Raw genomic sequence first — 22,299 nt, 5'->3', positions numbered from 1 at the left:
GCCTCTGCAGGTGACACAGCTCGGGGATGTCAGAACCAAAAACCTGGAGAGCTCACACTCTACCCAACCCTCTCCTTTTGCAGATGAGAAACCCAAGGGCCAGAAAGGGGATGCAATGGCCATAGCAGCAGCAGAGCAGGGACTGAATCCCAAGGCTGATGACTTCGACTTCGGTGCTCCAGCATTTGTCTCCCTTGAATTTCTCAGCTCGCAGGCTCGATAACTCTCTTCTCTCCCCAGACTTGTTGGCAGGCAAGAGGAATAACTCATGTGAGTCAAAAGCAATTTGCAAACATAAATAATTTTCAATGCCAGGAGAGGAGACGGTGGGAAGATACATGGAAGGTTGAGAGGAACACAGCCAGTCCCAAGTCTCCCTCGCTCTGCTGGGCACTTCCTCTCCCCTCCTTGGGAGAGTTGGAGTGCGCCATAAACAAGGCAGGAAACAGCTATCATGATGCTCGCTTCCGCTCTTCCTAGAAGGGATTCTGCTCGCCAATCTCTCCTCTCCCCACCCCCTACCATGCACAGGATTTTGTACTCCCAGCTTCTCTGGAGGCTCAGAGGAGGAGAGGGTCCTGCTGCACTGGCCTGGCCTTCCTCTACCTGGCTTGTCTTTTTCCTTGTCCTCAACCCCAAACAGCAAGTATCCTAACAAAGAATGGATAGCACACTATTATTTTTGTGACATTCATCTCAGTGTCATATTCCAAAGGAGCTTGACATAATTGTCCTCTTCCTAATTTGGACACTGGTTTACGAAAGTGTGGTGACCACTGGAGACTGTTCTCTGACTGTGTGACAGGTATTCGCTCCTTTCCACAGGGTACTAAGGCTCACGTGGCCCCGACAGCCAGCACAGTCTCTTAGGAGGTTCTGGAGGGTGGCAGTGGGAGTGAGCGTAGAGCCGTGTCATTTTGAAGGGCTGAGAGCGTTCCACACACCTTCCCAAAGCCCACCCCAAGAGGCTGTCTAACGCAGGGAGAAACAATGAGAAACCAGATACCATGGAATTAGTGAAGAATTTCTCAGATGAAACAGGAAAGGGAGGAAATCCAGAGGGGTTTACATTACACCTGGCTCAGGTTGAAAGGATTCGGGGCCAGTTGTTGGCAATATTAAACTCCAGGCTGCGTTTGAAAGGGTCCTTCACTCGGGCAGCCAAAGAGAGGCGTTCCTGCCAGGACAGGTTGCATCGCTACAGATCTCCAGCCCTACGTGCACACACACGTGCACACACACACGCATGCACACACATGCATCTTGGACATCTCTTGTTAATGTCAGCCCTCTGCCCCAAACTAGATTTGAAAACTTGTAGGCAATCAAGTTTTCTGGTTAAAAGAAATAATCACAGCCAACAGTTAGTAAGCTCTTATGTGTCAGGCCTTATCCAGACAGTTCACATGAAGACCAGATCCAAAAATCAAAGTGTGCTTTGTCCTCTGTGTGTTGCTGTGTGTGTGTGTGTGTGTGTGTGGGGTCACATGCACACCCACATCTCTGCCATCCTCAGTTGCGTGTTAAAGTTGCCTACATAAGGGTAAAGTGGTTGCCATGCTGTTAGAAACATATAACGTGTGTCCAGGTGCGATGGCTCATGCCTGCAATCCCACCACTTTGGGAGGCTGAGGCGGGTGGATCACTTGAGCTCAGGAACTTGAGACTAGTCTGACCAACATGGCAAAACCTATCTCTACTAAAAATGCAAAAATTATCCAGGCACGGTGATGGGCGCCTGTAATCCTAGCTACTCGGGAGGCTGAGGCAGGAGAATTGCTTGAACCCGGGAGGTGGAGGTTGCAGTGAGCAGAGATCACGCCATTGTACTCCAGCCTGGGCAACAAGAGTGAAACTCCGTCTCAAAAAAAAAAAGAAAAAAGAAAAAAAAAAGAAAAGTAAAAGGAAAAGAAAAAGAAATGTATAACATGTACCACTAGGCTAAATACAGAAATTCCACCATGAGCCTTCTGGAACTTACTCCAGGATTATCCTTAGGGTCTGTTTCCCCAAATTCAATTACTACATAATTACCTGGAGTCTCCTGAAATTCTCACAAATGGATCAGGTGGAAAGCCAGGGGGCAGCAGGACCCCAGAGCAGCTGACTGTGCATGTGTCTGCTCTGCCCATGGTAGGGAGAGAGGGAACAGCCTCTGGGCTGGGGGGAGATGAGTCTCCTGAATGCTGCAGCTCCTCGGGGCAGCCCTGGGCCCTTGGTTTGTGGGTGATGTTAATGGCTTGCAGAGCAGGAACTGGCTTCCCTGCCTAAAAGCCCCAGTCTCTCTCTCTCACAGACACACACACAGACACACACACACACACACACACACACACACACACAAGGCATCAGATTCTGAGGTTTCTATTTAAGAACTGTGCAGGAGCTGAGGGAGTGGAGAGGACACCCAAGACACACTGTTTTCCTTTCAGGAGCTCCAGTCTCTGTCTAGTTGGAGAATCCAGGCCCATGCACACATGTGTGCTGCAATGTGCAATTGATTGACAATGAGTAGTGGGCGGGGGTGGGAGGCAGTAAACAGTGAATAGGTCAATAATTCAGCAGAGCAGGCCCTGGTAAAGGCTGGAATAATCTAGAACAACCTCAGGGAGGGGATGGGGCCTGAGCTGGCCTCTGAAGGACTCATAGAACCTGGAAATTGGGAGCAGGACCCTGGGAGGCAGATGATGCTAGCTCTAAATCCTTCTTTCCTCGTTGACCGACTGTTTGACCTTGGGGAGGTTACTCAAGCCTCCATATTGCCACCTGTGAGATAAGGACAATGACATTCCCCACCTCACCAGATGTGAGGATTAAATGAGATAATCCCCCTAAAGTGCCTGGCACATAGTAAGCTCAATCAATGTTAACTGTTATCATTTACTGCAAAGGGAAGAGAGGAGCAGGAGGAGGGAGTTGGGGGTGTGGTGGCTACAGGAAGTAGACACTTGTGTCCAAGAATAACAACCTTCAGTAGGATTTCCTCCGCCCAGCAGTCACCTTCTTAGAGGAGCAGCCACCAGAGCACAGAACCAGAGAATACGCTTATTTGGAGAAGAAAGAAGATTTGATTTTGTCCAAGTGCAGGCTTGCCAATTTGCGGCTCGTCCTAACTCTCTCAATGTCACTCTTAGGGATCCAGGATAAAGTTGGGGAGGCTGAGGCTGAGGTCTCAGATCCACAAATAATCCCCCCAGCAGGAACCGAGGGAAGAAGGCAGAGAGCTTTAGAGAGAGGGAGAGGGGTCAGGAGAGTTCTTTAGAGGTAAATATGACTGTGTGTCCATACCTCAGTCAAACTAAGACTCCAGGCCAGAAATCGTTAGAAGGCATTTAGATCTGACACAAGATGTTTACTGTTCCCTGGTGAAAAGACAACCTGTGTGTTTACTTAGGGGGTTTTCCAGGAGTGCTCAAGGTTCTCTCCCGACCCAATTCATCCTCACCATCTTGGTTCATCCATTAAGGTAACCAAGAAATGGGAGTTGTGGGCAGGTAAAGGTTCTCTGGTGAGGGGAGTTGGTGCACCAGCCAAGTCTCCCTTGTTTGTTCTAGAAGTTTGCTGTTTGGTGCTGGCAGGAGTGGGGGAGGAGCCCAACATGAGCCACATGGCAGAGGGACCCATTCTGGTCTCCCCCACTTCTCTGGGTTGTATCGCATGCACAGAGAACCCGAGAACCCCTACCCAGCCCCCACTAAACACCAGGTGAGGACCCTACCGTCATGCAGTCATCCAGCATGTTCTATGCCTGACAACATGCAGTATCATAACCACAGTGGCAGGACAGGTGGCTTTCAGCTTCCTGTGCCTTCTCTCTCCTACTGGACTAGAACATTCCTGTGGGCAGGGACTGATCCTGTTGACGACACAGGACCAAAATAGGGCTTCCAGATAAAATCCAGGATGGCCAACTAAAGTCTGAATTGTACATAAACAACACATCCCTTTTTTTAAGAAGTAGAAATATGTCTCCAACATTTCATGGGACATACTTCCACTAAAAAATTATGCATTATGCATCTGAAATTCAAATTTCACTGGGCGCCCTAGATTTTTATTTGCTCAATCTGCCAACACTGGACCCAAAGCACCCTGGATCTGTGGATCTCCTCTCCGTTGGCCCCAGTGGGATCCAGGGATGGAGCAAATGCTAAAAGGCTGAACTTGGCTTTTCTGCAAATGAGCTGGGGGAGGGGCAGGCTACACCGAGACCAGAGACTGGGGCGGGGCTGGGGCAGGCAGGGCTCGCTTTTCAGGGGTGGATACACAAGTGCTTCTCTCTCTGCGCTGGGCGAACTCCAGCCTGGATGCTGGAGGCTCAGCCCCATTAGAAAGATTCATTTCGAAAAAAATTGACACGTAGGCTTCCCAGTGTGCAAGGTTAAGACCTAGTGCCCTGCTTTCCTTCTCTTCCCTGAGCTTGGGCTCAAAGAGAGGTTTTACTACCCTTTGCTTGTGACGTGCTGGGCACTGAGGGACATCCAGGGTTAGGAAGAGGCAGTCTACACCCAGGAGAACCAGGGCAGCTGGACTCTCCCCACCCCAAAGACCCTTTGAGGAGAAACCCTCCTGTCCCAGTGCCAGGGCCCCTGACCCCCTTGGAGCATTTCCAAACCCTTGACACCTTGGAAGGCCTGTGTCTAAGAGGCCCTGGGGCAGGTGGCCATGGGGTGTCTCCCTGCAGGTGGTGGAGCAGCCAGCTGGGCTCTCGAATGAGCATGGAACCTGGGCAGGCTGTCTGCCTATCAGGACCTCAGACTCTCCTCCCACAGGGAAGCCCAACCCCTGTGAGGACTGAATTGAACAAGAGCCACAAGCCCAGTGGCACCTGGCATGTCTCAGGTCAGTAAATGTCCCTTTCCTTCTAGGGACAGAGGGGTCTTGGACACTCTAGGGGCAGAGGGGGTCTTAGGCACTCTGTTAGGTCTGGCAGCAGGCTGATATCCCAGCAGCTCTGCCCGTTGTCTGCCTTCTGACCTCAGGCTTCAGGCTCTGCCCAGGACCACCCTTCTCCACTCGAGGGCTCTGCTAGCAGGCCTGGTTTTGAAGGCCTCAGGCCACCTGCAGGCCATGCCTTTCCAGGAATGGTAGTGGAACGGTTTCCATCCCTGCTCTGTGGGAGTGCCATCCTCTACCTCCCCCTCCCACCCCCAGACCCAGCCAGGCAGAAGCCACCCACAGGGTGGGGAACACCACCAAGGACTAAGGGTCACTCCGGTCACTAACTGTGCGGGCCTGAACAAGAGGTTTCCCTTCCCATCCTGAGTCTTCAGTTCTCCTCAGCTAGAAAAACAGGGAGACTACGTCCATGCCTGGCATGGGCCTTTGTGTACCAGCCAGTGAAGGACAGGCCCAATTCTCGTGCCCAGCAGGCAGTTTGCCAGAAGCAAGATCACCCTCCTTCCACTCCAGGGGTGGCAAAGGACATTCATTCCGTGGAGGGGGAGGGGAGTGTGTAACTCACTCTAAATGGGGCTGGGGTGACGGGGGAGTGGGAGGGACCACTCACAAAAGCCAGGGCTAGAAACTCCTAACGGCTTTTTTTTTAAAGAACTTCCCTTCCCCCTCCCCTCCCCCCCCCGCTGGGCACCCCTCCCCCACGTCCAGCCGCTGGTGGCCTGCAGCCAACACTGGCCACACTGTCCGCATTCAGGCCTCCCCGCCCTCCTGGCCCTCATCTCTCCCCAGCCTTCCCCACACTGGCTCTCTCGCCACCTCGCCACCCCCCACCTCTCTGAACCACGTTGACCTCTTCCGCCCTGGCGCCCCGCACAGGCCCGGGCCCCTTGGTCCCAAGTGGGTAGGGGAAGGGCTTCGGAGGCCGGGAGCAGCCCCGCGCCTGCCAGGCCCCCAGCCCCGCATTCCCTGGCCCTGTGCGGCCACCTCGACCAGGAGGAAGATCGCTGCGTCTGCAGAAAGCTGGCCACCGCCGCCGCATTCCCGGGTCGCGGCTTCCTGGCCAGCTGAGCCGCACTCTAGAGTTCGGCCCAGTCCCGTCGCCCCCTCCGGACCCTTAACCCCTTCCTCCCACGCGACACCAAGGGCCCTGGCCTTGCCACCCCAAGGGAGAAGGGTGAGGAGTCCCAGTTCTCCTCGCTAAGGAAGTGGGGGTGGCAGGCCTCGCTCGCCTGCCCTCCTCCCCGTCCCCATCCATCTTGCAGGAAGCCCCCCGCCCCCCACCCCGGCCGCGTTCGCCGCGCCTTTAGTGGGAGCCTCTGGCCTGGTGGTTTCCGGGGAGAGAGCCCGAAGAGCAAGGGCCTCGGCAGCTTCCTCGGTGGGGCGGGGCCGGCGATGCCAGCCGGGGACGCGGAGAGGCTGGGGGTCCCCGCCCCGCGGAACCTGCCCTACCGGGCGCGGTTATTAAGGAACCTCCCTGTCCCGCCAGGGCCTGCGCCGGGGTGTGTTGAGCCCCAAGGGTGGGGGCTGGAGGGGAGGAGAGCCAAAGGTCAGCCGCTGCCCGGTGGGGGCCGCGAGGGGGACTAGCCCCGCCCGCGTGTCCACGCCGCCCACCCCTGCACCCCCTCCTCCCCTACCTAGAACGCAGTGTTTGCCAGTGCAGTGGGCACCGCCGGCTGGAAAGCCCTGGGGGCGGGGACGGCTCCCACACCCACCCCCCCGCAGGAATTCCCCTTTCCAGCCGGGCGCCTCTCGACTTCCCAGGGAGCGGGGTCACCCTCCTGCGCCGGCGCTGCGGCCCGCAAAACCAGCCCACTTTGCTGGTGCAAAGGTTGAGCACAGGGCTCGAAGGCGGAGTTGGTGGCCAGAGGGGTCCGGCCCCTCCCTGCCTCCGACGTTCCTTCTGAGCTCATCTCAAACAGCGAAAATGCACCTTCAACATCTCCATTTAATATTTACATTCAAGCAGGTAATAGTTGGAAGCTTATAGTTTAGACATTTCTAGTAGCAGCAGTTTCTAGAGAGCTCGTGTAGCCTTTTAACAAACTTTTTTTTTTTTTTGCACATAGAAACAACACATCCATGTGTACAGTATCAAAAAATATATACCAAGGTTACTGGTATTGCAGTTCCTGGAACGGGAAGAGGGGAGAAAATGAAGTCAACCGAAATACTGGATGGAGGGGAAAAAAGGTCAAAAGAAAATAGTTTGTTTGATATAGAATATAACATGATCTAGAGGAAACTCCATAAATCTAGGTTTTTATATTTCAATATATAAATACCTACAAATAAATATATATATAGCAGCCCGAAGAGGGGTGGTCGGGCCTTTTGAGCTCAAACAATACATTTCAATAATAACACCACGTACAAATGGGAGTCAGCACTTGACAAGTTAGCACGGTTAAAATATAATACTAGAACTCTGAGGCCGGGCGCAGAGCTGCCCTGTTCGTTCCGGGGGTCCATCTCCAGCAGGGAAGGGCAGGAGAGGGCGAACCCCGCCGGCACCGCGTGGAACGGGCCTCTGCCCGAGTCTGAGCCGCTGCAGGGGGAGCATGGTTACCTCCGCTCCGGGCGTCCTCACCCTGGGGGCCAGCCCGGGTCTCTCGCGGTTGGCGGGTTGGCGAGAGGGGAGTCTGCCCCGAGGCCCCAGGTGCTCAGCCCCCCGCCCCCCTCCGCGGGAATGGTGCTTCCCCTTCCGACGCCCTCCAGCTACACGGTCACGTACTCCTTGAAAGTAACGGTGAGGCAGTTCGCGGTGACGTCGGTGATAATTATATTCCCAAAGAAGGGCTTGAACTCGCTCAGCGACTCTGCAGGTTCGTCCTGGGCCTCGGCTGGAGGCTTCTCCGCCGCCGTGGTGGGCGCCGCTGCCACTGCCACGGCCGCCACCGCCGCTGACGCGGGTGTCTCGGGCTTCACCTGGAGGGAGCTGGGCGGCTCCCCGGCCTCGCTGCGCGTCTTGACGCAGCGCAAGTCTATGGGCTCATCTAGGTCCGAGTCCAGCAGGATGACCTCGGGCTGCGGGAGGGTGGCGGTTGGTGGCAGGTCGGCTGGGCGCTCGGCGGCTGGGCTGCCCCCCAGGCAGGTGGGGGTGCTGATGCTGCGCGCAGTCAGCCGCTTCTTGCAGGGCTCGCGCTCACCGTGGGTCTCGGAGAGGCAGCGCTTGCGCACGTGGGAGAGATTCAGGCCGACGGTGTGGTGGTGGTGGTGGTGGTGGTGGTGGTGGTGGTGGTGATGGGGGTGCGGGTGCGGGTGGTGAGAGGGCGGATGCGTGCTCCGGGCCGGGTCCCAGGCCAGCAGGTCGGGCTTGGTGGTGAGCTGCAGGGGCTGCTCTCCAAAGGCCTCCTTGGTCGGGGACAGCTTGCGGGAGCCGGCATCCTGGGGCTGCGGATCGCTAACCCCGGACACCTCCTCCTCCCTCCTCTTGGGCGGCGCCTCCACCTTCTTCTCCTCTGCGCCTGCCGCCTTTTTAAAAGTCCTGTCGGCAGGGGGGTGGCGCTCTTCAGCCGCCCGCTTCTTGTGGCTGGGGGAGCGAGCCTCCCCCTCGGCCACCTCGCCGGACTTGATCTTCACCGCCTGCATGCCGTTCTCCATGTATTTGCTCATCACGATCACGATGCGTCCGTTCTTGTTCTTGTTCTTGACTATCTTCATCTTGCCCCCGATCCCGTTGCCCGTCACAGCCTCTTTGGGGGCCGGCATCATTCCGTTGGGTGGGCCCTTCTCGGAGCCTTTGCCTGGAGCACCCGCCGCACCAGCCAGGGGCTTCACCGCCCCCAGGTAGCCCTTGGCCCCCGCGCCTTGCGCCCACTTGTCGGGCGGGTGGCTCTTGGCCCCCAGGTCCGGGCAGGTGGGGCTGGGCGCCTCCTTGTGGCCGCCCTGGTACTGCAGGTCGTACATTTTGGGGTCGGGCTGGTAGGGGTGGTGCTTCTTGCTGTTGAGCTGGTAGTAGTACTTGCCGCTCTTGCCCGGCGGCGGGGGCTTGCCCGCCCGCTCCTTGCTGTGTGGCTGGTACTGGTGGTGCTTCTTGCTGTTGAGCTCGTACTGATGCCCCTGGCCCTTCCCCTGCGCGCCCAGATCCAGCTTGGCACGGTTGTCAGTGGAGGAGTCCTGGAGTCCGGTCAGGACATTGGAACGACGGGCAAAGGTAGGCACCTGAGGGAACGGGTGCAGGGGTGAGAGGAGGGAGGAAGGCGGCCCCACCGCATGCCGGGAGTTTCTGGAGTGTCCCAGCCCTCACCAGGTCCGCAGCTGCCTCATGGGGGGCAGGAGGTGGGAGGTCTAGTAGAAAGGAAGCGGGGTTGGGGTGCTGGGAGGAACCACCCCCCCATCCCCGGGCCTGGAGGCAGCTCTGGTGGACATGTCAAGGGGGTCCCCGGGGGCGGCCACGTGTATTCACCTGCACCACCAGCGGTTTGGGCTTCGGCCCTCTCTTCCGATATCCCATCAGCTGCTCCTGCCGTTCCCTGAGGGGGAGGGAACAGAGGGCAGTACTGTTAGCCTCTGAGTCACCCCCTCCCCGCTAATTCCGGAATCTTCGGTGATGGCCCCCCACTTTCAAAGAGCATCAGGTAGGGCTGGCAGGACACAGAGGAATCAAGAGCTTAGGGCGGGTCAGTCCTCAGTGCCCTCAACCTTCGCATCAACCCTCCTCTGCCCAAGAGGTCCTGGGCGAAGGGCTCCCCCACTTTGATGCCCACACCTGAATCAGCACCCCCCAAGCCCCACCTCTGTGCTCAGGAGGCAGAAGCTTAGGGCTGCACCTCTGGCACTCATGCCCGCAGCCTTGGACCTGTGGCTCTGTGCGAAGCGGAGTGGACACTGGGGTCCAGGGAAGACAAACCAGCCCAAGCGAGGTGTGCGCCGACCTCATCCCTCCCGTCAGAAGCGCGGGATGCTAATGACCTCATTAAGATTCCGATAACGAGTGCCTCCGGCAGAAGGGAGGGTTCTTTCTTAAAGGCCAGGCACTAAACAGGGGGAGGGGCTGCGCCCTTGTTTACACAGCGGCAAATGAGCCAATTAGGGGCTGGGGGCGGGGGCAGGCCACCAAGGCCAGGGTCTGGCCAGGTTTGTAGCCACCTGGTGAACCCTGGGCTCCTCCCAGCTGAGCAGGTGGGCGTGGCCGGAGCAGCTAGGAGAAGCACCACCTCCTCCTTGGAGTCTGGCTCCTGGCCGTCTCAATTTCCAAATTATTAATAAAGCCCATGGGCGGAGGCACCGGTCACTACAGCCACCAGGCTCCTGCCTTCAGGCCAGCCTAAGGGTGATCCACAGCTGGGGGCTGGATCTTCCCAGGCACTACCCAGCCCTCCACAGAAGAGTGGGAAATGCCTCTCTAGAGTTGCCAAAGTTGCAGCCCATTCCTGGGCCAGAAACGGGTTCTTCACAGACTCTAGCCACCACCCCCATGCCCCTTTGGACTAACCCTGGGGAGTTCTGACATGCCCCAGGGTGGGGGCCAGGGCCTGACTCTGAAGTTGCGTGGCATTGCAACAGCCTGTGTTTTAATTCTTCAGGGGCCCATTATGCAACGTGGCATCAGCTGCTGACATGGTTACAGGGTGGTGAACTCCCAGGTGGAATGGGGCAGGATCCCGGCTCTGGGCCCCCCTGCATTGCAGGAGGGCAACTTCCCTGCCCCGCCGGTGGCTAGCTCAGAGGGTCTACAGTTTACAGTTTTAGCGCCAAATGCGCCACAGGAAATAGTGCAAAATAAAAGGGGGAGGAGAGATGGAAGGCAGCGGGGTGGCCGAGCTCCAAGGGCCCCGGCTGCTCCTCCCCTCCCCGCCCTTCCCCCTTCTACCCTCTCCGAAACAGAGAACCACAGCCACCGGCAACGAACCCAGCTGCAGCAGCTGCAGCGTGACAAGCAACCGTGCGCACGAGGATGAGTCCCCAGAAGAAGCCACCCCTCCACCACCAGGCAGCGCCCACCCCAGGCCCTTGGGTCAAGCCCCCTTGCCTTGAGGGTGGGTGGCCCTGCCCTACCAAACAGCCCAGTGGGGTCAGGGTGGGGGGCAACCCAGCACCCTATGGAATCTACTCCTGACCAAGCTTAAATTCCCTGGGGTGTGTGGGTGCAGCTTTTAAGGCCATGTCAACTTTTCTCCAGCCGCCAACAGGTTAAGTTCAGTTCCATGACGTCCGGGTGGTTTCACAATGCCAGCTCCTTCAGAGCTGCACCGCGAGGTGCTGGTGCCAAGCGGCCAGTGGCTGCAGGACAGCAACACCTAGGCTCCGGGGGTGGGGCTCCCAGGTTGCAACAGGGGGGGCCCCTGGGGAGCCAGGCACAGCCCCAAGTTCTCCGGGCAGCTGCAGGGCCACCCACACACACCCTTCCCAAAGTTCCCCCAAAACCCAAGCCTGGCCTTCCTTGGCCCTGCCCCGCCCCCACCCCAAGCTGCAGCAACCGCCAAGGACGCTGGTTAGAGGAGCTGGGGCCGCAGCGTGCCCATCCAGGCCGGTTAGGGAGGGGGCTCCCACCAACTCCCTACCCGCCCCTTTCCTATTGCTGCGTCGCCCCCTTTGCCATTCCCATATACGGTCACGGGTGGCAGGCGGTGGCTGCGTGGGGGACGCTCACCTGTTCTGGAAGGCGATCAGCAGCCTGGGGTCCAGGATGTTCTCCTCCGGTTCCCACGTGTTATATCTTGCAAGGGAAAAGGGAGGGGGACACGGTGTAAAAAAAAAAAAAAAAAAAAAAAAAAAAAAAAGCCAGCTTTGCCGAGGCCTCCAGGTGGGGAGTGACATAAAGCCCTATTCTGTCTTTATGAACATTTAGCTGTGGATGTGGAGGGTAGATTTCTGCAGGCCTGACATAATCCCTGATACACTGCCCCCCTCAAATAAACACGCAAGGGTAGGAAGAAAGGGGAGGGGTAAGGAAAATGAAACTAGCAGTTTATTTTGCAGTTGTCAAGAATTTTAAGCATGTTACTGCGACATGTTCCAAAGCCACTTTGCTCACCAGGAACCCTGCGTGCAAAGCAGCCGAAATGCAAAGTCGCAGTCCCCCTCCTCTCCCCAGCCCCGAGTCCCCGCGAGGGCTTCAGTCATTCTCCATTTGACCCCTAATCCGATCACCAACAGCCAAGCGCCCCCCCCACACTCCCTCGTGGCCCAGGAGCCTGCTGTCACGGGCAAGCAAACCCCAAATACTCAGCAACACAAAAATATGCCTCCGTGTGTGTGTGTGAGTGTGCGTGTGCCTGCGCGTCTATCTCCATCCGGTGCCTTCGCATTTCAAATTAAAGAAAAAAAATTCTCCACCAAAAGCGCTGCAGTGACAGTTCCCAACATTTTCTGCCTTTCTTCTTCCCCTCCCTGCACCACTAGGAGGGAGAAGGCACACAATTGCATTTTCGTCGCTTTTTAATTTTTTTTTTTTTTTTTGGTTTTGCAATATGGAGCCGTTCGGTGGAGGGAAAGGGGAAAGGAGCCATTTTCTGCTGCACATCAGTCAGTGCCTGAGCCCTCCCTCCCTCCGCCGGCCTCCCCGGCTCGGCCCCGCGTCTCTCCAGCTCCTCCGGCTCCTTTTAGTGCATAAATTAGTGATGGCATTTCCCGGAGAGCGGAGCACAACACAGGGCGCCGGGCTCGGGCTCGGCGGCTCGGCTTCCCCAGTGCCTGCCACCGACTTCCCCACCCCCTCCTCCCTCCACCCCACCTCCACCCCGCCTCCCGTCCGCTCCCCCCACCCCCCCCCCAGCAGCTCGGCGGGTCCGCGGCCCCAAGCCCCGCGCCTCGGCCCCGGGCCCCCGCCCTCCGCCGCGACTTACTTGGGCGACCAGCCTCTCCATTTCACCAGATACTCCACTCTGCCCTGGGGGGAAGAGACAGCACTCCATCAGCTTCCGCGGGATCCCCGGCCCGGCCCGCAGCCTCCCCACCCCCTCCCCGCCTTCTCGCGGGCCGCTCCGGCCGCCGCTCGCCGCCCCCGCGCCGCCCTACCTTGCGGATCCGCTTCTTCTCGATGCTCTCCACCGCGAAGACGTGCTCGCCAACAGCTGGCAGCTCCATGGCCCAGCCGCAGCGCGCCGGGGCGCGGGCGGCCGGCGCGGCTGCAGACGCTGCTAGCTCCCGCCGGCGCCCAGCTGCCGCCCCGGCCGAAGCGCCCCCGCCGCCGCCGCCGCTCGCCCCGCACACCCCGGCCGGCCCGCCGCTGCCCGCGCCCGCCCCGGCTCCCGGCTCGCGCTCGCTCAGACAACTGAGCCCGGGCCGCGGCTGCACAAGAACTCATGCAAATCCCGGACGTCAGCGGGCGGGGCCTCGCCGGGCCCAGCTCGGCGTCAGGGGGCGGGCCGCTGCGCGGATTGGCGCAGCCGGGCCTACCGGAGGCCCCGGGCCTGGGCGGCGGGGGGAGGAGGAAAGGGCGCGGGTGGGGGACGCAGAGGGGAGGGCGCCGGGGAGGTGCAGGGGGGAGGGATCGGCGAGCCTGGGAGAGGGAGGCTGCAGAGAGGGAGCGGGACCGGGAAGGAGAGGTGTGTCCGCCGGGGCGGAGGCGGGCGGAGAGCTTGACAGCCCGGGAGGGTCTCGGCAGCGACCCCTCGCCCGCAGCCTGGTGCCCGGGCCTCCCCCTCGCAGCTCGTTCTCAGTGTTCACGGCCCCGGGACCCCTGCTGGGGGCCACGGAAGCATCCGCCGCCGCTCCCAGTTGCACCGAATTGCGTCACCAGCGGCCCGGGACGCGCGGGCCCCGCCAGCAGGGGGCGGAATGGGGCAGGGGCAGCTCGCGCCCTCCTGCGGGCCCCGCCTCGCCTCCAGGCTCCGGGCATTTGGGAGCGCGAGGAGGGAAAGGGACAGGGCGGGGAGAAGGCTGAGGACTGGGTGCCAAAGAGAGCTTGAAGAATGCACGAGGAACGGGACCGAGGAGCAGCCAGCTCCGGGACCCTGGCACCCAAGAACCTCAGCAGAAAGGACTCCAAATACGATCTCACCTCGATCCTCAAGAGCTCCGAATTTACACTTGGTCCTCTTTATTGACGGGGCGAGATGTCCTATTTCTATCCGCCTCCAGAGTCAAGCTAGGCGAGAGGCACAGGAGGCAGAGAGAATGGGCGCAGGAGGCCGAGGTCCGCTTGGGGGCCCGAGGGGACTTCGTGGGGTCCAGGGAAAGGCCTGGAAAGAGGGACCTCGGAGGGCCGGGAAGAGATTGAGGCTGAGCGGGGGACGAACGGGCAGCGCAAAGGGGAGATGAACGGAATAACCGAGGAACCACGCATTCGCCATGTGTCCGCGGAGCCTTGTTCCCGACAGGCGGCCAAGCCAAGGCCCTCTGGACTGACGCGACCCGAGCAGCCGCGAGTGTGAAGTTTGGCACCTCCGGCGGCGGCGAGACGGCGTTCCTGCGCACGGCTCCTGCGTCCGGCTGGTGGAGCTGCTGCGCCCCATGCGGCCTGCCGAGGGCGCCGCCGAGGGCCCGCGAGCTCCGTGGGGTCGGGGTGGGGGGACCTGGGAGGGGACAGGGCGGCCCGAGGGGCAGGGGCAGGGGCGCGCCTGACCTGGGGTGTGTCTGGGCCCCGGCTACGGGCTCTTGAAGGACCGCGAGCAGGAAGCTTGCGCAATCCCTTGGCTGAGCGTCCACGGAGAAAGAAAAAGAGCAAAAGCCGAGCGAGAGTGGAGCGAGGGATGAGGGCGGGCAAAGAGCCATCCGGGTCTCCACCACCGCCCTGACACACGACCCGGCTGTCTGTTGGGGACCGCGCGGAGGCTTGGGCGAACAGGGGAGGGAGGAGCCTGCGCGGGGCTTGTGTTCGCCCAGGAATCCCTGAGAAGCCTGAAGACGGTCTGGTGTTGAACGCACACGTGGACTCCATTTCATTATCACCTTGCAGCTCTTGCACCACGGAGGCTGCTGCTGCCCGGCGACTCCTGCCCACGGGACCCACGTGGCCCCTCCCCAGGGGTGTAGGGGTGAAGGTTGTCTTCTGGTGGCAGCAGAGGTGTTGGGTTTGCGACTGATCTCTAACGAGCTTGAGGTGCAAACCTAGGATTCCCTGAGTGTTGGGGTGCGGGGGGAGCAAGCAAGGTGGCACGACGCCTGCCTAGTTTCCCTAACTAGTTGCAGGGGGTGGGGGCCGGCTCTCAGGGTTTATAACAGCTGGGTGGGTGTACAGGAAAATATTTTTCTCCTGCCGTGTTTGGCTTTTTCCTGGCATTCTTGCCCAGGGCGAAGAACTGTCGCGCGGGACAGCTCCACTGTGGAAGGAGAGGGGTCGCGAGGCTGGCGCGAGAAGCGCTGTAGGTGGCAGTCACCCGTCCACGCCGCACCGGCCACCTGCGCCGTCGGACCATCGGGAGGTCTGCAGCAACTTTGTCCCGGCCAGTCCCCTTGTCCGGGAAGGGGCTGAGCTTCCCGACACTCTACCCTCCCCCTTTTGAAAATCCCCTGGAAAATCTGTTTGCAATGGGTGTTTCCGCGGCGTCCAGGTCGGGGGTGTCGGGGGAGGCCGAGTGGCTGCTGCAGCCTCCCTGCTGCCAGGGGCGTCGGACTCCGCTTCGCTCACTACGCCCAGGCCCCTCGGGGGCCCATGCTGAGGACTTCGGGGCCACACAGCAGGACCCGCTGCCCCGACGACGTGTTTGCGCAGGACCCGGGCTGGACCAGCCGCGGAGCTGGGGAGGAAGGGCGGGGGGGTCTGTACAGCGGATCTTTCCTGGAGCTGCTTGTGCGGCGGCAGGAAGCGTCTTCAGGCTCCCCAAGACTGCCGAAGGGGCTGCCCAAGCACTTCAGAAGCCCAAGGAGCCCGCGGCCGCCCCGGTTCCTGGCCTTTTTGCCTACAACTTTGAAAGTGAAATTCACAAGCACCAGCAATTTACTTCCTTTCCGTGGTTATTTATTTTGTCTTAGTGGATGGAGGGCAGATGGGGAGAGAGGCCCCTATCTAACTTGGGTGGCTGGTCCCTAGAGCACCCCTGCCAGCGGGTGTAGGGAGGAGCTCAGGTCCGCGGGAGAGCGAATGGGCGCCAGGAGGTGGGACAGAATCCTGGGAAGGTACAGTGGGCGTCCCTGGAAGCTCCCCTGATGCCCCAGAGAGCCCTTCCTGGGAAGCCTCCCATGGGGGTGCCCTTGCCATCCCACCCGGCTGTCTTGGCCCCTCCAAGGGAGCCGCAGGAGAGACTAGCCTTACACCTGGGATTCCCAGAGCCTTCTGCTGGGGCTTCTGCCGCCGACTTCGGACAACCAGAGACCCACAGGCCCCCAAGAAGGTCCGCTGACCTGCTCATTTGATACTGCCCCCTCCCAGACAGGGGCTCGTCGAGCCCCTGGTTCTGCTGCCAGACTGAAGCCTTCCAGATGCCACCGCAGTTTGGGCCCCTGGGGCCCTCAGGGGCCCCTGGAGAGGAGAGCTGCCACCTAGCTCAGCCACAGGCTCGCTCCTGGTGGGGACAATGTTGAAGGAGTAGACCCTGGAGAAGTCGGGAACCTTTTAACAGCCGTGGGCTGGAGGGTGGCTACTAAGTGTCCGGTCTGGTAAAGGGCATGACCTGCACCATCCCCGGGAAATAAACGACTTCTTAAAGGAATCCTCTCGCTGAGCCGGTGCTCTGGGCAAGGAGATTGCCACCGCCCGCCCACGGAACCCAGATTTGGGCTCTGCCTTGAGGGGGCCGCCTGTGGCTTCCCGGGTCGCTCCCCCGACTCAGAAAGCTCTCAAGTTGGTGTCGTTTTCCCGGCCCTCGGAGGTGGATTGCAGATCATCGAGAGGGGATTTACCAGTAACCACTACAAAATCTACCCGGACTTTAACAAGCACTCATTTCTCTCCCTTGTCCTTAGAAAAACTTCGCGCTGGCGTTGATCATATCGTACTTGTAGCGGCGGCTTAGGGGCAGCGGAACTGGTGGGGTTGTGCGTTCAGGGGGAGGCTATGAGGGAGCCCTGCACTCCGCCCCTCCACCCTCCTGGAAGGGTGGTTTTCTTTCTAAGGGTGCCCCTCCAACCTCCGGGTCCCCACTCCAATGTTTCTGCTCTTTGTCACACCGCCCGTGAAAGGGCTGCTTTCATTTGGGCGGCGAAGCCTTCGACGCCCCCGAGTCCCACCCTAGCGTGCCGCGCGGCACTGCAGCCGGGGGTTCCTGCGGACTGGCCCGACAGGGTGCGCGGACCGGGACGTGGGGTCGGAGTTACCGCGACGCCAGGGCCCTTTGACAGGGCCCAGGCACCCCTTGGGGCCACACCGCCGCCCGCAGGGCCGCGCCTCCGCATTGCGGCACGCTGGGGTGGCAGGCGCCGAAGCGGGACCGCTATTTTCTACGACGTCCGTCCCTCCCAACATCAGGGCAGCCACCTTAGGCCCGCCCGGAGAAGCCCATCCGGCCCCCAGCCCCCACTCAGTCGCGAGGCCCCGCCGGCCCGGAGATCTGCGCTCCCGGGATCCATATTTCAAATAATGATCTTTGGAACCGCTTCCACCGCCCGCCGCCGCCGCAGCCGCCGCGCTCACAACGGCCTCGGCGCACTGTGGTTTTATTTGGGTTTCGTTTGCTCAAGGTCGCCCCGAGGCTCTCTGGTGCCCCTGAGGTTCACCCCTTCACGCCCGCCCCTGTGTTTTCCTCTCGGGTGTCCCCGTCGCGCCCCCAAACCCAGCGGGGCCCACACACAAGGCAGATTTCTTTCTTCCTTTTTCCAACCAAGAGCTGCTGCAGCAAGCCAGGGAATGAAATAAAAATCGCTAGGCGGACCCCGAGGTGGTCGTCAGCCGAAGCGCAACTGCCCCCCTCCAACTCGCTCCCCTGCGCCCCTCCCCCTCGGCTACCCCCTCCCAGCTCCCAGCCTCGCGGCACGCTGAGGGTTAAGCACGCGCGCGAGGTGGGGGTATTTGGCTTGGGAGGGGGCGAGAAAAGGGGGCGCCGAGCGCCGCTGGCGGAGAAGCTGGGCTCGCTCTAGTTCCCTCTCCCCAACCCCGGAGCCGAGGGGCGGCCCGATCGGAAGGGCCCGGCGCGTCTCCGCCTCCCCGGCTGGCCTGCAGCCGGGCCTGGCCGCGGCCCGGAACCGCGAGGACGCTGCTTGGAGGCCGCGTCCTGCGTAGCCCGAGAGGGGGAGGGGGCGGAGGCTCCGGAGCCGCGGCCGCGCGTCGCCCGCCAGCCGATCGATCCCCAAAGGCGGGAGCGCGGTGAACCCCGCCGGACACCTGGGGGGCCCCGATGTCTCTGCAGGACTGAGGGGCGAACCGAGAGGGGCTCAGGGATCCTGAGGCTGTGGGATGGCGGCCGGGAGGGCCCAGCCAGACCGCAGCTTGGCCTGCACTGCAGGGCGGGTGGTAACACCTCGGGCACCCCCAAAATTCCATATTGTCTGCATGGGGCCCAGGCTTTGGACACTTCCGGAGCTGAGTCCGGTCGCAGTGCAACTTCATCCCTACCTGTCCAGCCCCCAACCCCACCCCCATCCCCGATGACGAGGTTGTGGGACGCGGTCACTACTGTCCATCTGGTCGCTCCGCCCTCCTGAATCCTGGTAGAAATGTGCGGGTGTCCCCTCGACCCCACCTCCGGGAAGATACCCCAGGTGTGCCCTAGAAGTCCCCCTCCCCAGCTTCTTCCAGAAGGCCGTTTCCAGAAGTGGTCCCTGGGGATAGTCCATGAGGACCTCTCCCCGCCCCCCGGCCCCCCACCCCCAGGGATCGCCCTTGGCTCCTCGCCTGCCAGTCCGGAGTGCCCAGGAGGGGCCCAGGCAGGGGCGCAGAGGAGCTTGCACTCGCCACGCCCTCCCCTAGGGGGCGGGCTCCCCCGGGCCGGCCCGGCAGCCCCTCCGCGCCTCTCCCGCAGGGGGGAAGGAGGACGCGGGCAAAGCGGGGGTCTCGCTGCAATGAGAGATGGACGGAAAAGCCCCGCACACCCCGCCTCCTGCACACGCTGTCCCCTCCCCCTCCCCACGGCGGCCGGGCTGCTGCTTTCGCAGCCAGAAACAACCCGCTCCAGGGGACTTTGAACCTTGGGAGCCCCTGCGCCCTGAGCACGGAACAGGCCCCAGGGGTGCGGGCCATTGTCTCCGACGCGGGTCCCGTCCTCGGGGCCCTTCCACTCCCAGCGGGAAGTCCACACGAGCAGCACACACATATCTATTTATTTGAGAGTTTAAAAGGAAATCTGAGGTCCAGAGGATCACAGAGCCTCTTGTTCTGCTATCAAAGGGCCAATAAGAAGCAAACTGATATTACAGGGCAAATGTTTCCAGGCAGACCAGCCTGGTCCCCTTAGGAATGGGTGTCCCGGGAGGGGAAGAACCTGGAACCAAAGCCCCGCCAGGAACTGCTTCCCCTAAACTGAGGTTCACTGAAAAAAATGTTCGCTTGGCTGATAAATGCCGCCTCTTAACAGAGCCCAGGCACCTCTGTGCTTTCCCTGGGTTGCTAATTGAGGACACTAAAGCCCTAAGAGATGCCTTAGGTCCGGGGAAGGGACCCCAAGACCTAGACCTCTGGTGGAGACCATGGCCTTGAGAGGATGGGAGCTGGGTTGGAACACGAGATTATTTATCATCGCTGGATGAAGGTCCAGATAGAGCTCAGTATTTCCTCTTTTTCTGGGCTCAGACAGACACAGACTGGAAGGAATCCTGTGGGTGTGGCTGTGGGAGTGTTTGGTTGATAAACGGCATGTGTGGTGCAGGGGTGGAGCCAGCCCTGTGCTCTCCTGGGTGGGGCTTTTCTCCATCAGGCCCAGGAGGCTTTGTGCAGGGCCCATGAAAATGTTCTAATAAAAAAAACTGTTTATTTTAAAGATTGTGGTAAAATACATGTAACATAAAACGAACCATTTTACCCATTTTTCAGGCTCAATTCAGTGGCATATACACATTCATGTTGTAGTGGGACCATCACCACCGTCCATTGCTAGAACTTTTTCATCTTCCCAAACTGAAACTCTGTCTTCATTAAACACCAGTTCCCTCTCTTAGACCCTGGTAACCTCCATTCTACCTTCTGTCTCTATGAATTTGACTACTCTAGGGACCTCATATAAGTGGAATCACACAGAATTTGTCCACTGAGACTGGCTTGTTTCACTCAGCACAATGTTCTCAAGGTTCATCCATGCTGTAGCAGGAGTCAGAATTTCCATCCTTTTTCTTTTTCTTTTGTTTTCTTTTCTTTCTCTCTCTTTTTTTTTTTTTTTTTTTTTTTTTTTGAGGTAGAGTTTCGCTCTTTTTGCCCAGGCTGGAGTGCAATGGTGTGATCTCAGCTCACTGAACTCTCCGCCTCCTGGGTTCAAGCGATTCTCCTGCCTCAGCTTCTTGGGTAGCTGGGATTATAGGCATGTGCTACCACGCCCAGCTAATTTTGAATTTTTAGTAGAGACAGGGTTTCTCCATGTTGGTCAGGCTGGTCTTGAACTTCCAACCTCAGGTGATCCGCCCGCCTCGGCCTCCCAAAATGCTGGGATTACAGGCATGAGCCACCATGCCCGGCCCACCCATCCTTTTTCTTTAAGCCAATATCTCCAGGGAATCTCCATTCTTTTAAAGGCTGAATAATATTCCATTTTGTGTATATATAATTTATTTTAAAATCAGAAGAAACTAGCTGGGCGCAGTGGCTCATGCCTTTAATCCCAGCACGTTGGGACACCGAAGCCGGCTGATCGCTTGAGCTCATCCATGAGTTGAACTCCTCCTTGAGTTCAATTTCAGGCAGGGCAACGTCAGGAGACCCTATCTCTAAACCAAATATGGAAATTAGCTGGGCATGGTGGTGCACACCTGTAGTCCCAGTTACTTTGGGAGGCTGAGGTGGAAGGATCTCTTGAGCCCAAGAGGTGGAGGTTGCAGGGAGCCGAAATCATGCCACTGATCTCCAGCCTGGTGACAGGACAGGACCCTGTCTCAAAAAAACAGACTTTTATTTTGTTTTTTTAAAAATTTTTATTTATTTATTTTTGAGATGGAGTCTTGCTCTGTTGCCCAGGCTAGAGTGCAGTGGTATAATCTCTCCTCTCTGCAACCTCTCCCTCCTAGGTTCAAGCGATTCTCCTGCCTCAGCCTCCCAAGTAGCTGGGACTACAGGCATGTGCCACCACGCCCAGCTAATTTTTGTAGTTTTAGTAGAGACAGGATTTCGCCATGTTGGCCAGGCTGGTCTTGAACTCCTGACCTCAGGTGATCTGCCTGTCTTGGCCTCCCAAAGTGCTAGGATTACAGGTGTGAGCCACTACGCCCAGCCAAAACCCAAAATATTTTAGTATATAATATTAATGTGTTCTTTCCAACAAAGCTATAAAGTGTAATTCTACTTATTTTATTTGGGCACGGACTTTCATTCTTGTCACCCAGGCTGGAGTGCAATGGCGCAGTCTTGGCTCACTGCAACCTCTGCCTCCCAGGCTCAAGCAATTCTCCTACCTCAGCCTCCCAAGTAGCTGGGATTACAGGTGCTGGCTACCACACCCAGCTAATTTTTTTTTTTGTATTTTCAGTAGAGACAGGGTTTCGCCATGTTGGCCAGGCTGGTCTCCAACTCCTGACCTCAGGTGATTCCTGCAGCCTCCCAAAGTGCTGGTACTACAGGTGTGAGCCACCGCGCCCAGCCTATAAAATGTGATTTTAAATAACTTTCTATGGAGGAAGGGGCCATGAAAGTGAGGGTGCAGTCCCGCTTCTGGGGGAAGTTTCGAGAATGGCACCTCTGAGGAGAACTCACGAGTCGGGACCACCAGCTTCCTGTGTGAATGCCTTCAGTGAAATCAACTGTTGGCCCTAGACTGATGGCCCTGGTGGCCCAGAGTCCACCTGCCCGGGTGCCCTGGAACACGAGGACAACCTTGGGCCACTTCTCCTCGCTATTGAATGCTGGCTTCTGTTTATTTGCTTAAACAAAAAGCATGTCAAAGTAACAGGGAAAAGGGGGAAGAAACACAAGCTTGCTTTTCTCTCGTGGTTTTATTCCCAGTTAATTCGTGGGGCTCTGAACCAGTTCCGGCACTATGGATTTCTCCCGGATGTCCGTCTGGCCTGTGTCAGGGAGTTGATTGCCCTGTGATTTGACAGTAATGATGATAATGGGGTGATTTTGTATTCTTTGACTCATTCACATCGGAAGGTTCAGAAATAGACCCATGTCCTCCACCCCCAACCCCTTGCTTGAAACTAGTGTTTTGATTCTAAGGAAATGGCAGGATCTCATGGAAGAAGAGCCACAGAGAAAGGATCCTTCTCTTTTTGAAGCTATTGGGGATGACTGCGGTTTTTATCTTTTTAGCCTGGAGACCAAGAACTAGTACCATAGAAGCCAATAACTATTGCACAAAACCAGAGAAAATATTGCCACAGAAGCTATGTGGGAGAGAAGTCTTTCTCGGAATTTTGAAAAACAGCCACAGCTGTATGTACACGGAGCGATCTGAGGACAGCTCACTCCCACACTCTGCCGATGCCACTTTTTCATCTTTTTCT

General features: G+C 58.7%; 1 protein-coding gene across 1 annotated transcript; it reads right to left on the bottom strand.

The window, feature by feature from the left end:
* Positions 1-6,826: 6,826 nt before the first annotated feature.
* On the bottom strand, positions 6,827-13,117 carry CBX4 (chromobox 4). Its single transcript, XM_050764290.1, has 5 exons — positions 12,859-13,117; positions 12,687-12,730; positions 11,492-11,557; positions 9,305-9,371; positions 6,827-9,060 (listed from the first exon to the last, which is right to left on the bottom strand). Exons 1-5 carry the CDS (start codon positions 12,925-12,927, stop codon positions 7,615-7,617), a joined length of 1,692 nt encoding a protein of 563 aa, XP_050620247.1. The 5' UTR covers positions 12,928-13,117; the 3' UTR covers positions 6,827-7,614.
* Between the last annotated feature and the right edge of the window lie 9,182 nt (positions 13,118-22,299).

This window comes from Macaca thibetana, chromosome 16 (genome assembly GCF_024542745.1).
Source record: "Macaca thibetana thibetana isolate TM-01 chromosome 16, ASM2454274v1, whole genome shotgun sequence".
Classification (NCBI taxonomy): Eukaryota; Metazoa; Chordata; class Mammalia; order Primates; family Cercopithecidae; genus Macaca; species Macaca thibetana.
The sequence above is the reverse complement of the archived record's forward strand: the minus strand, read 5'-3'. Positions and strand labels throughout refer to the sequence as shown.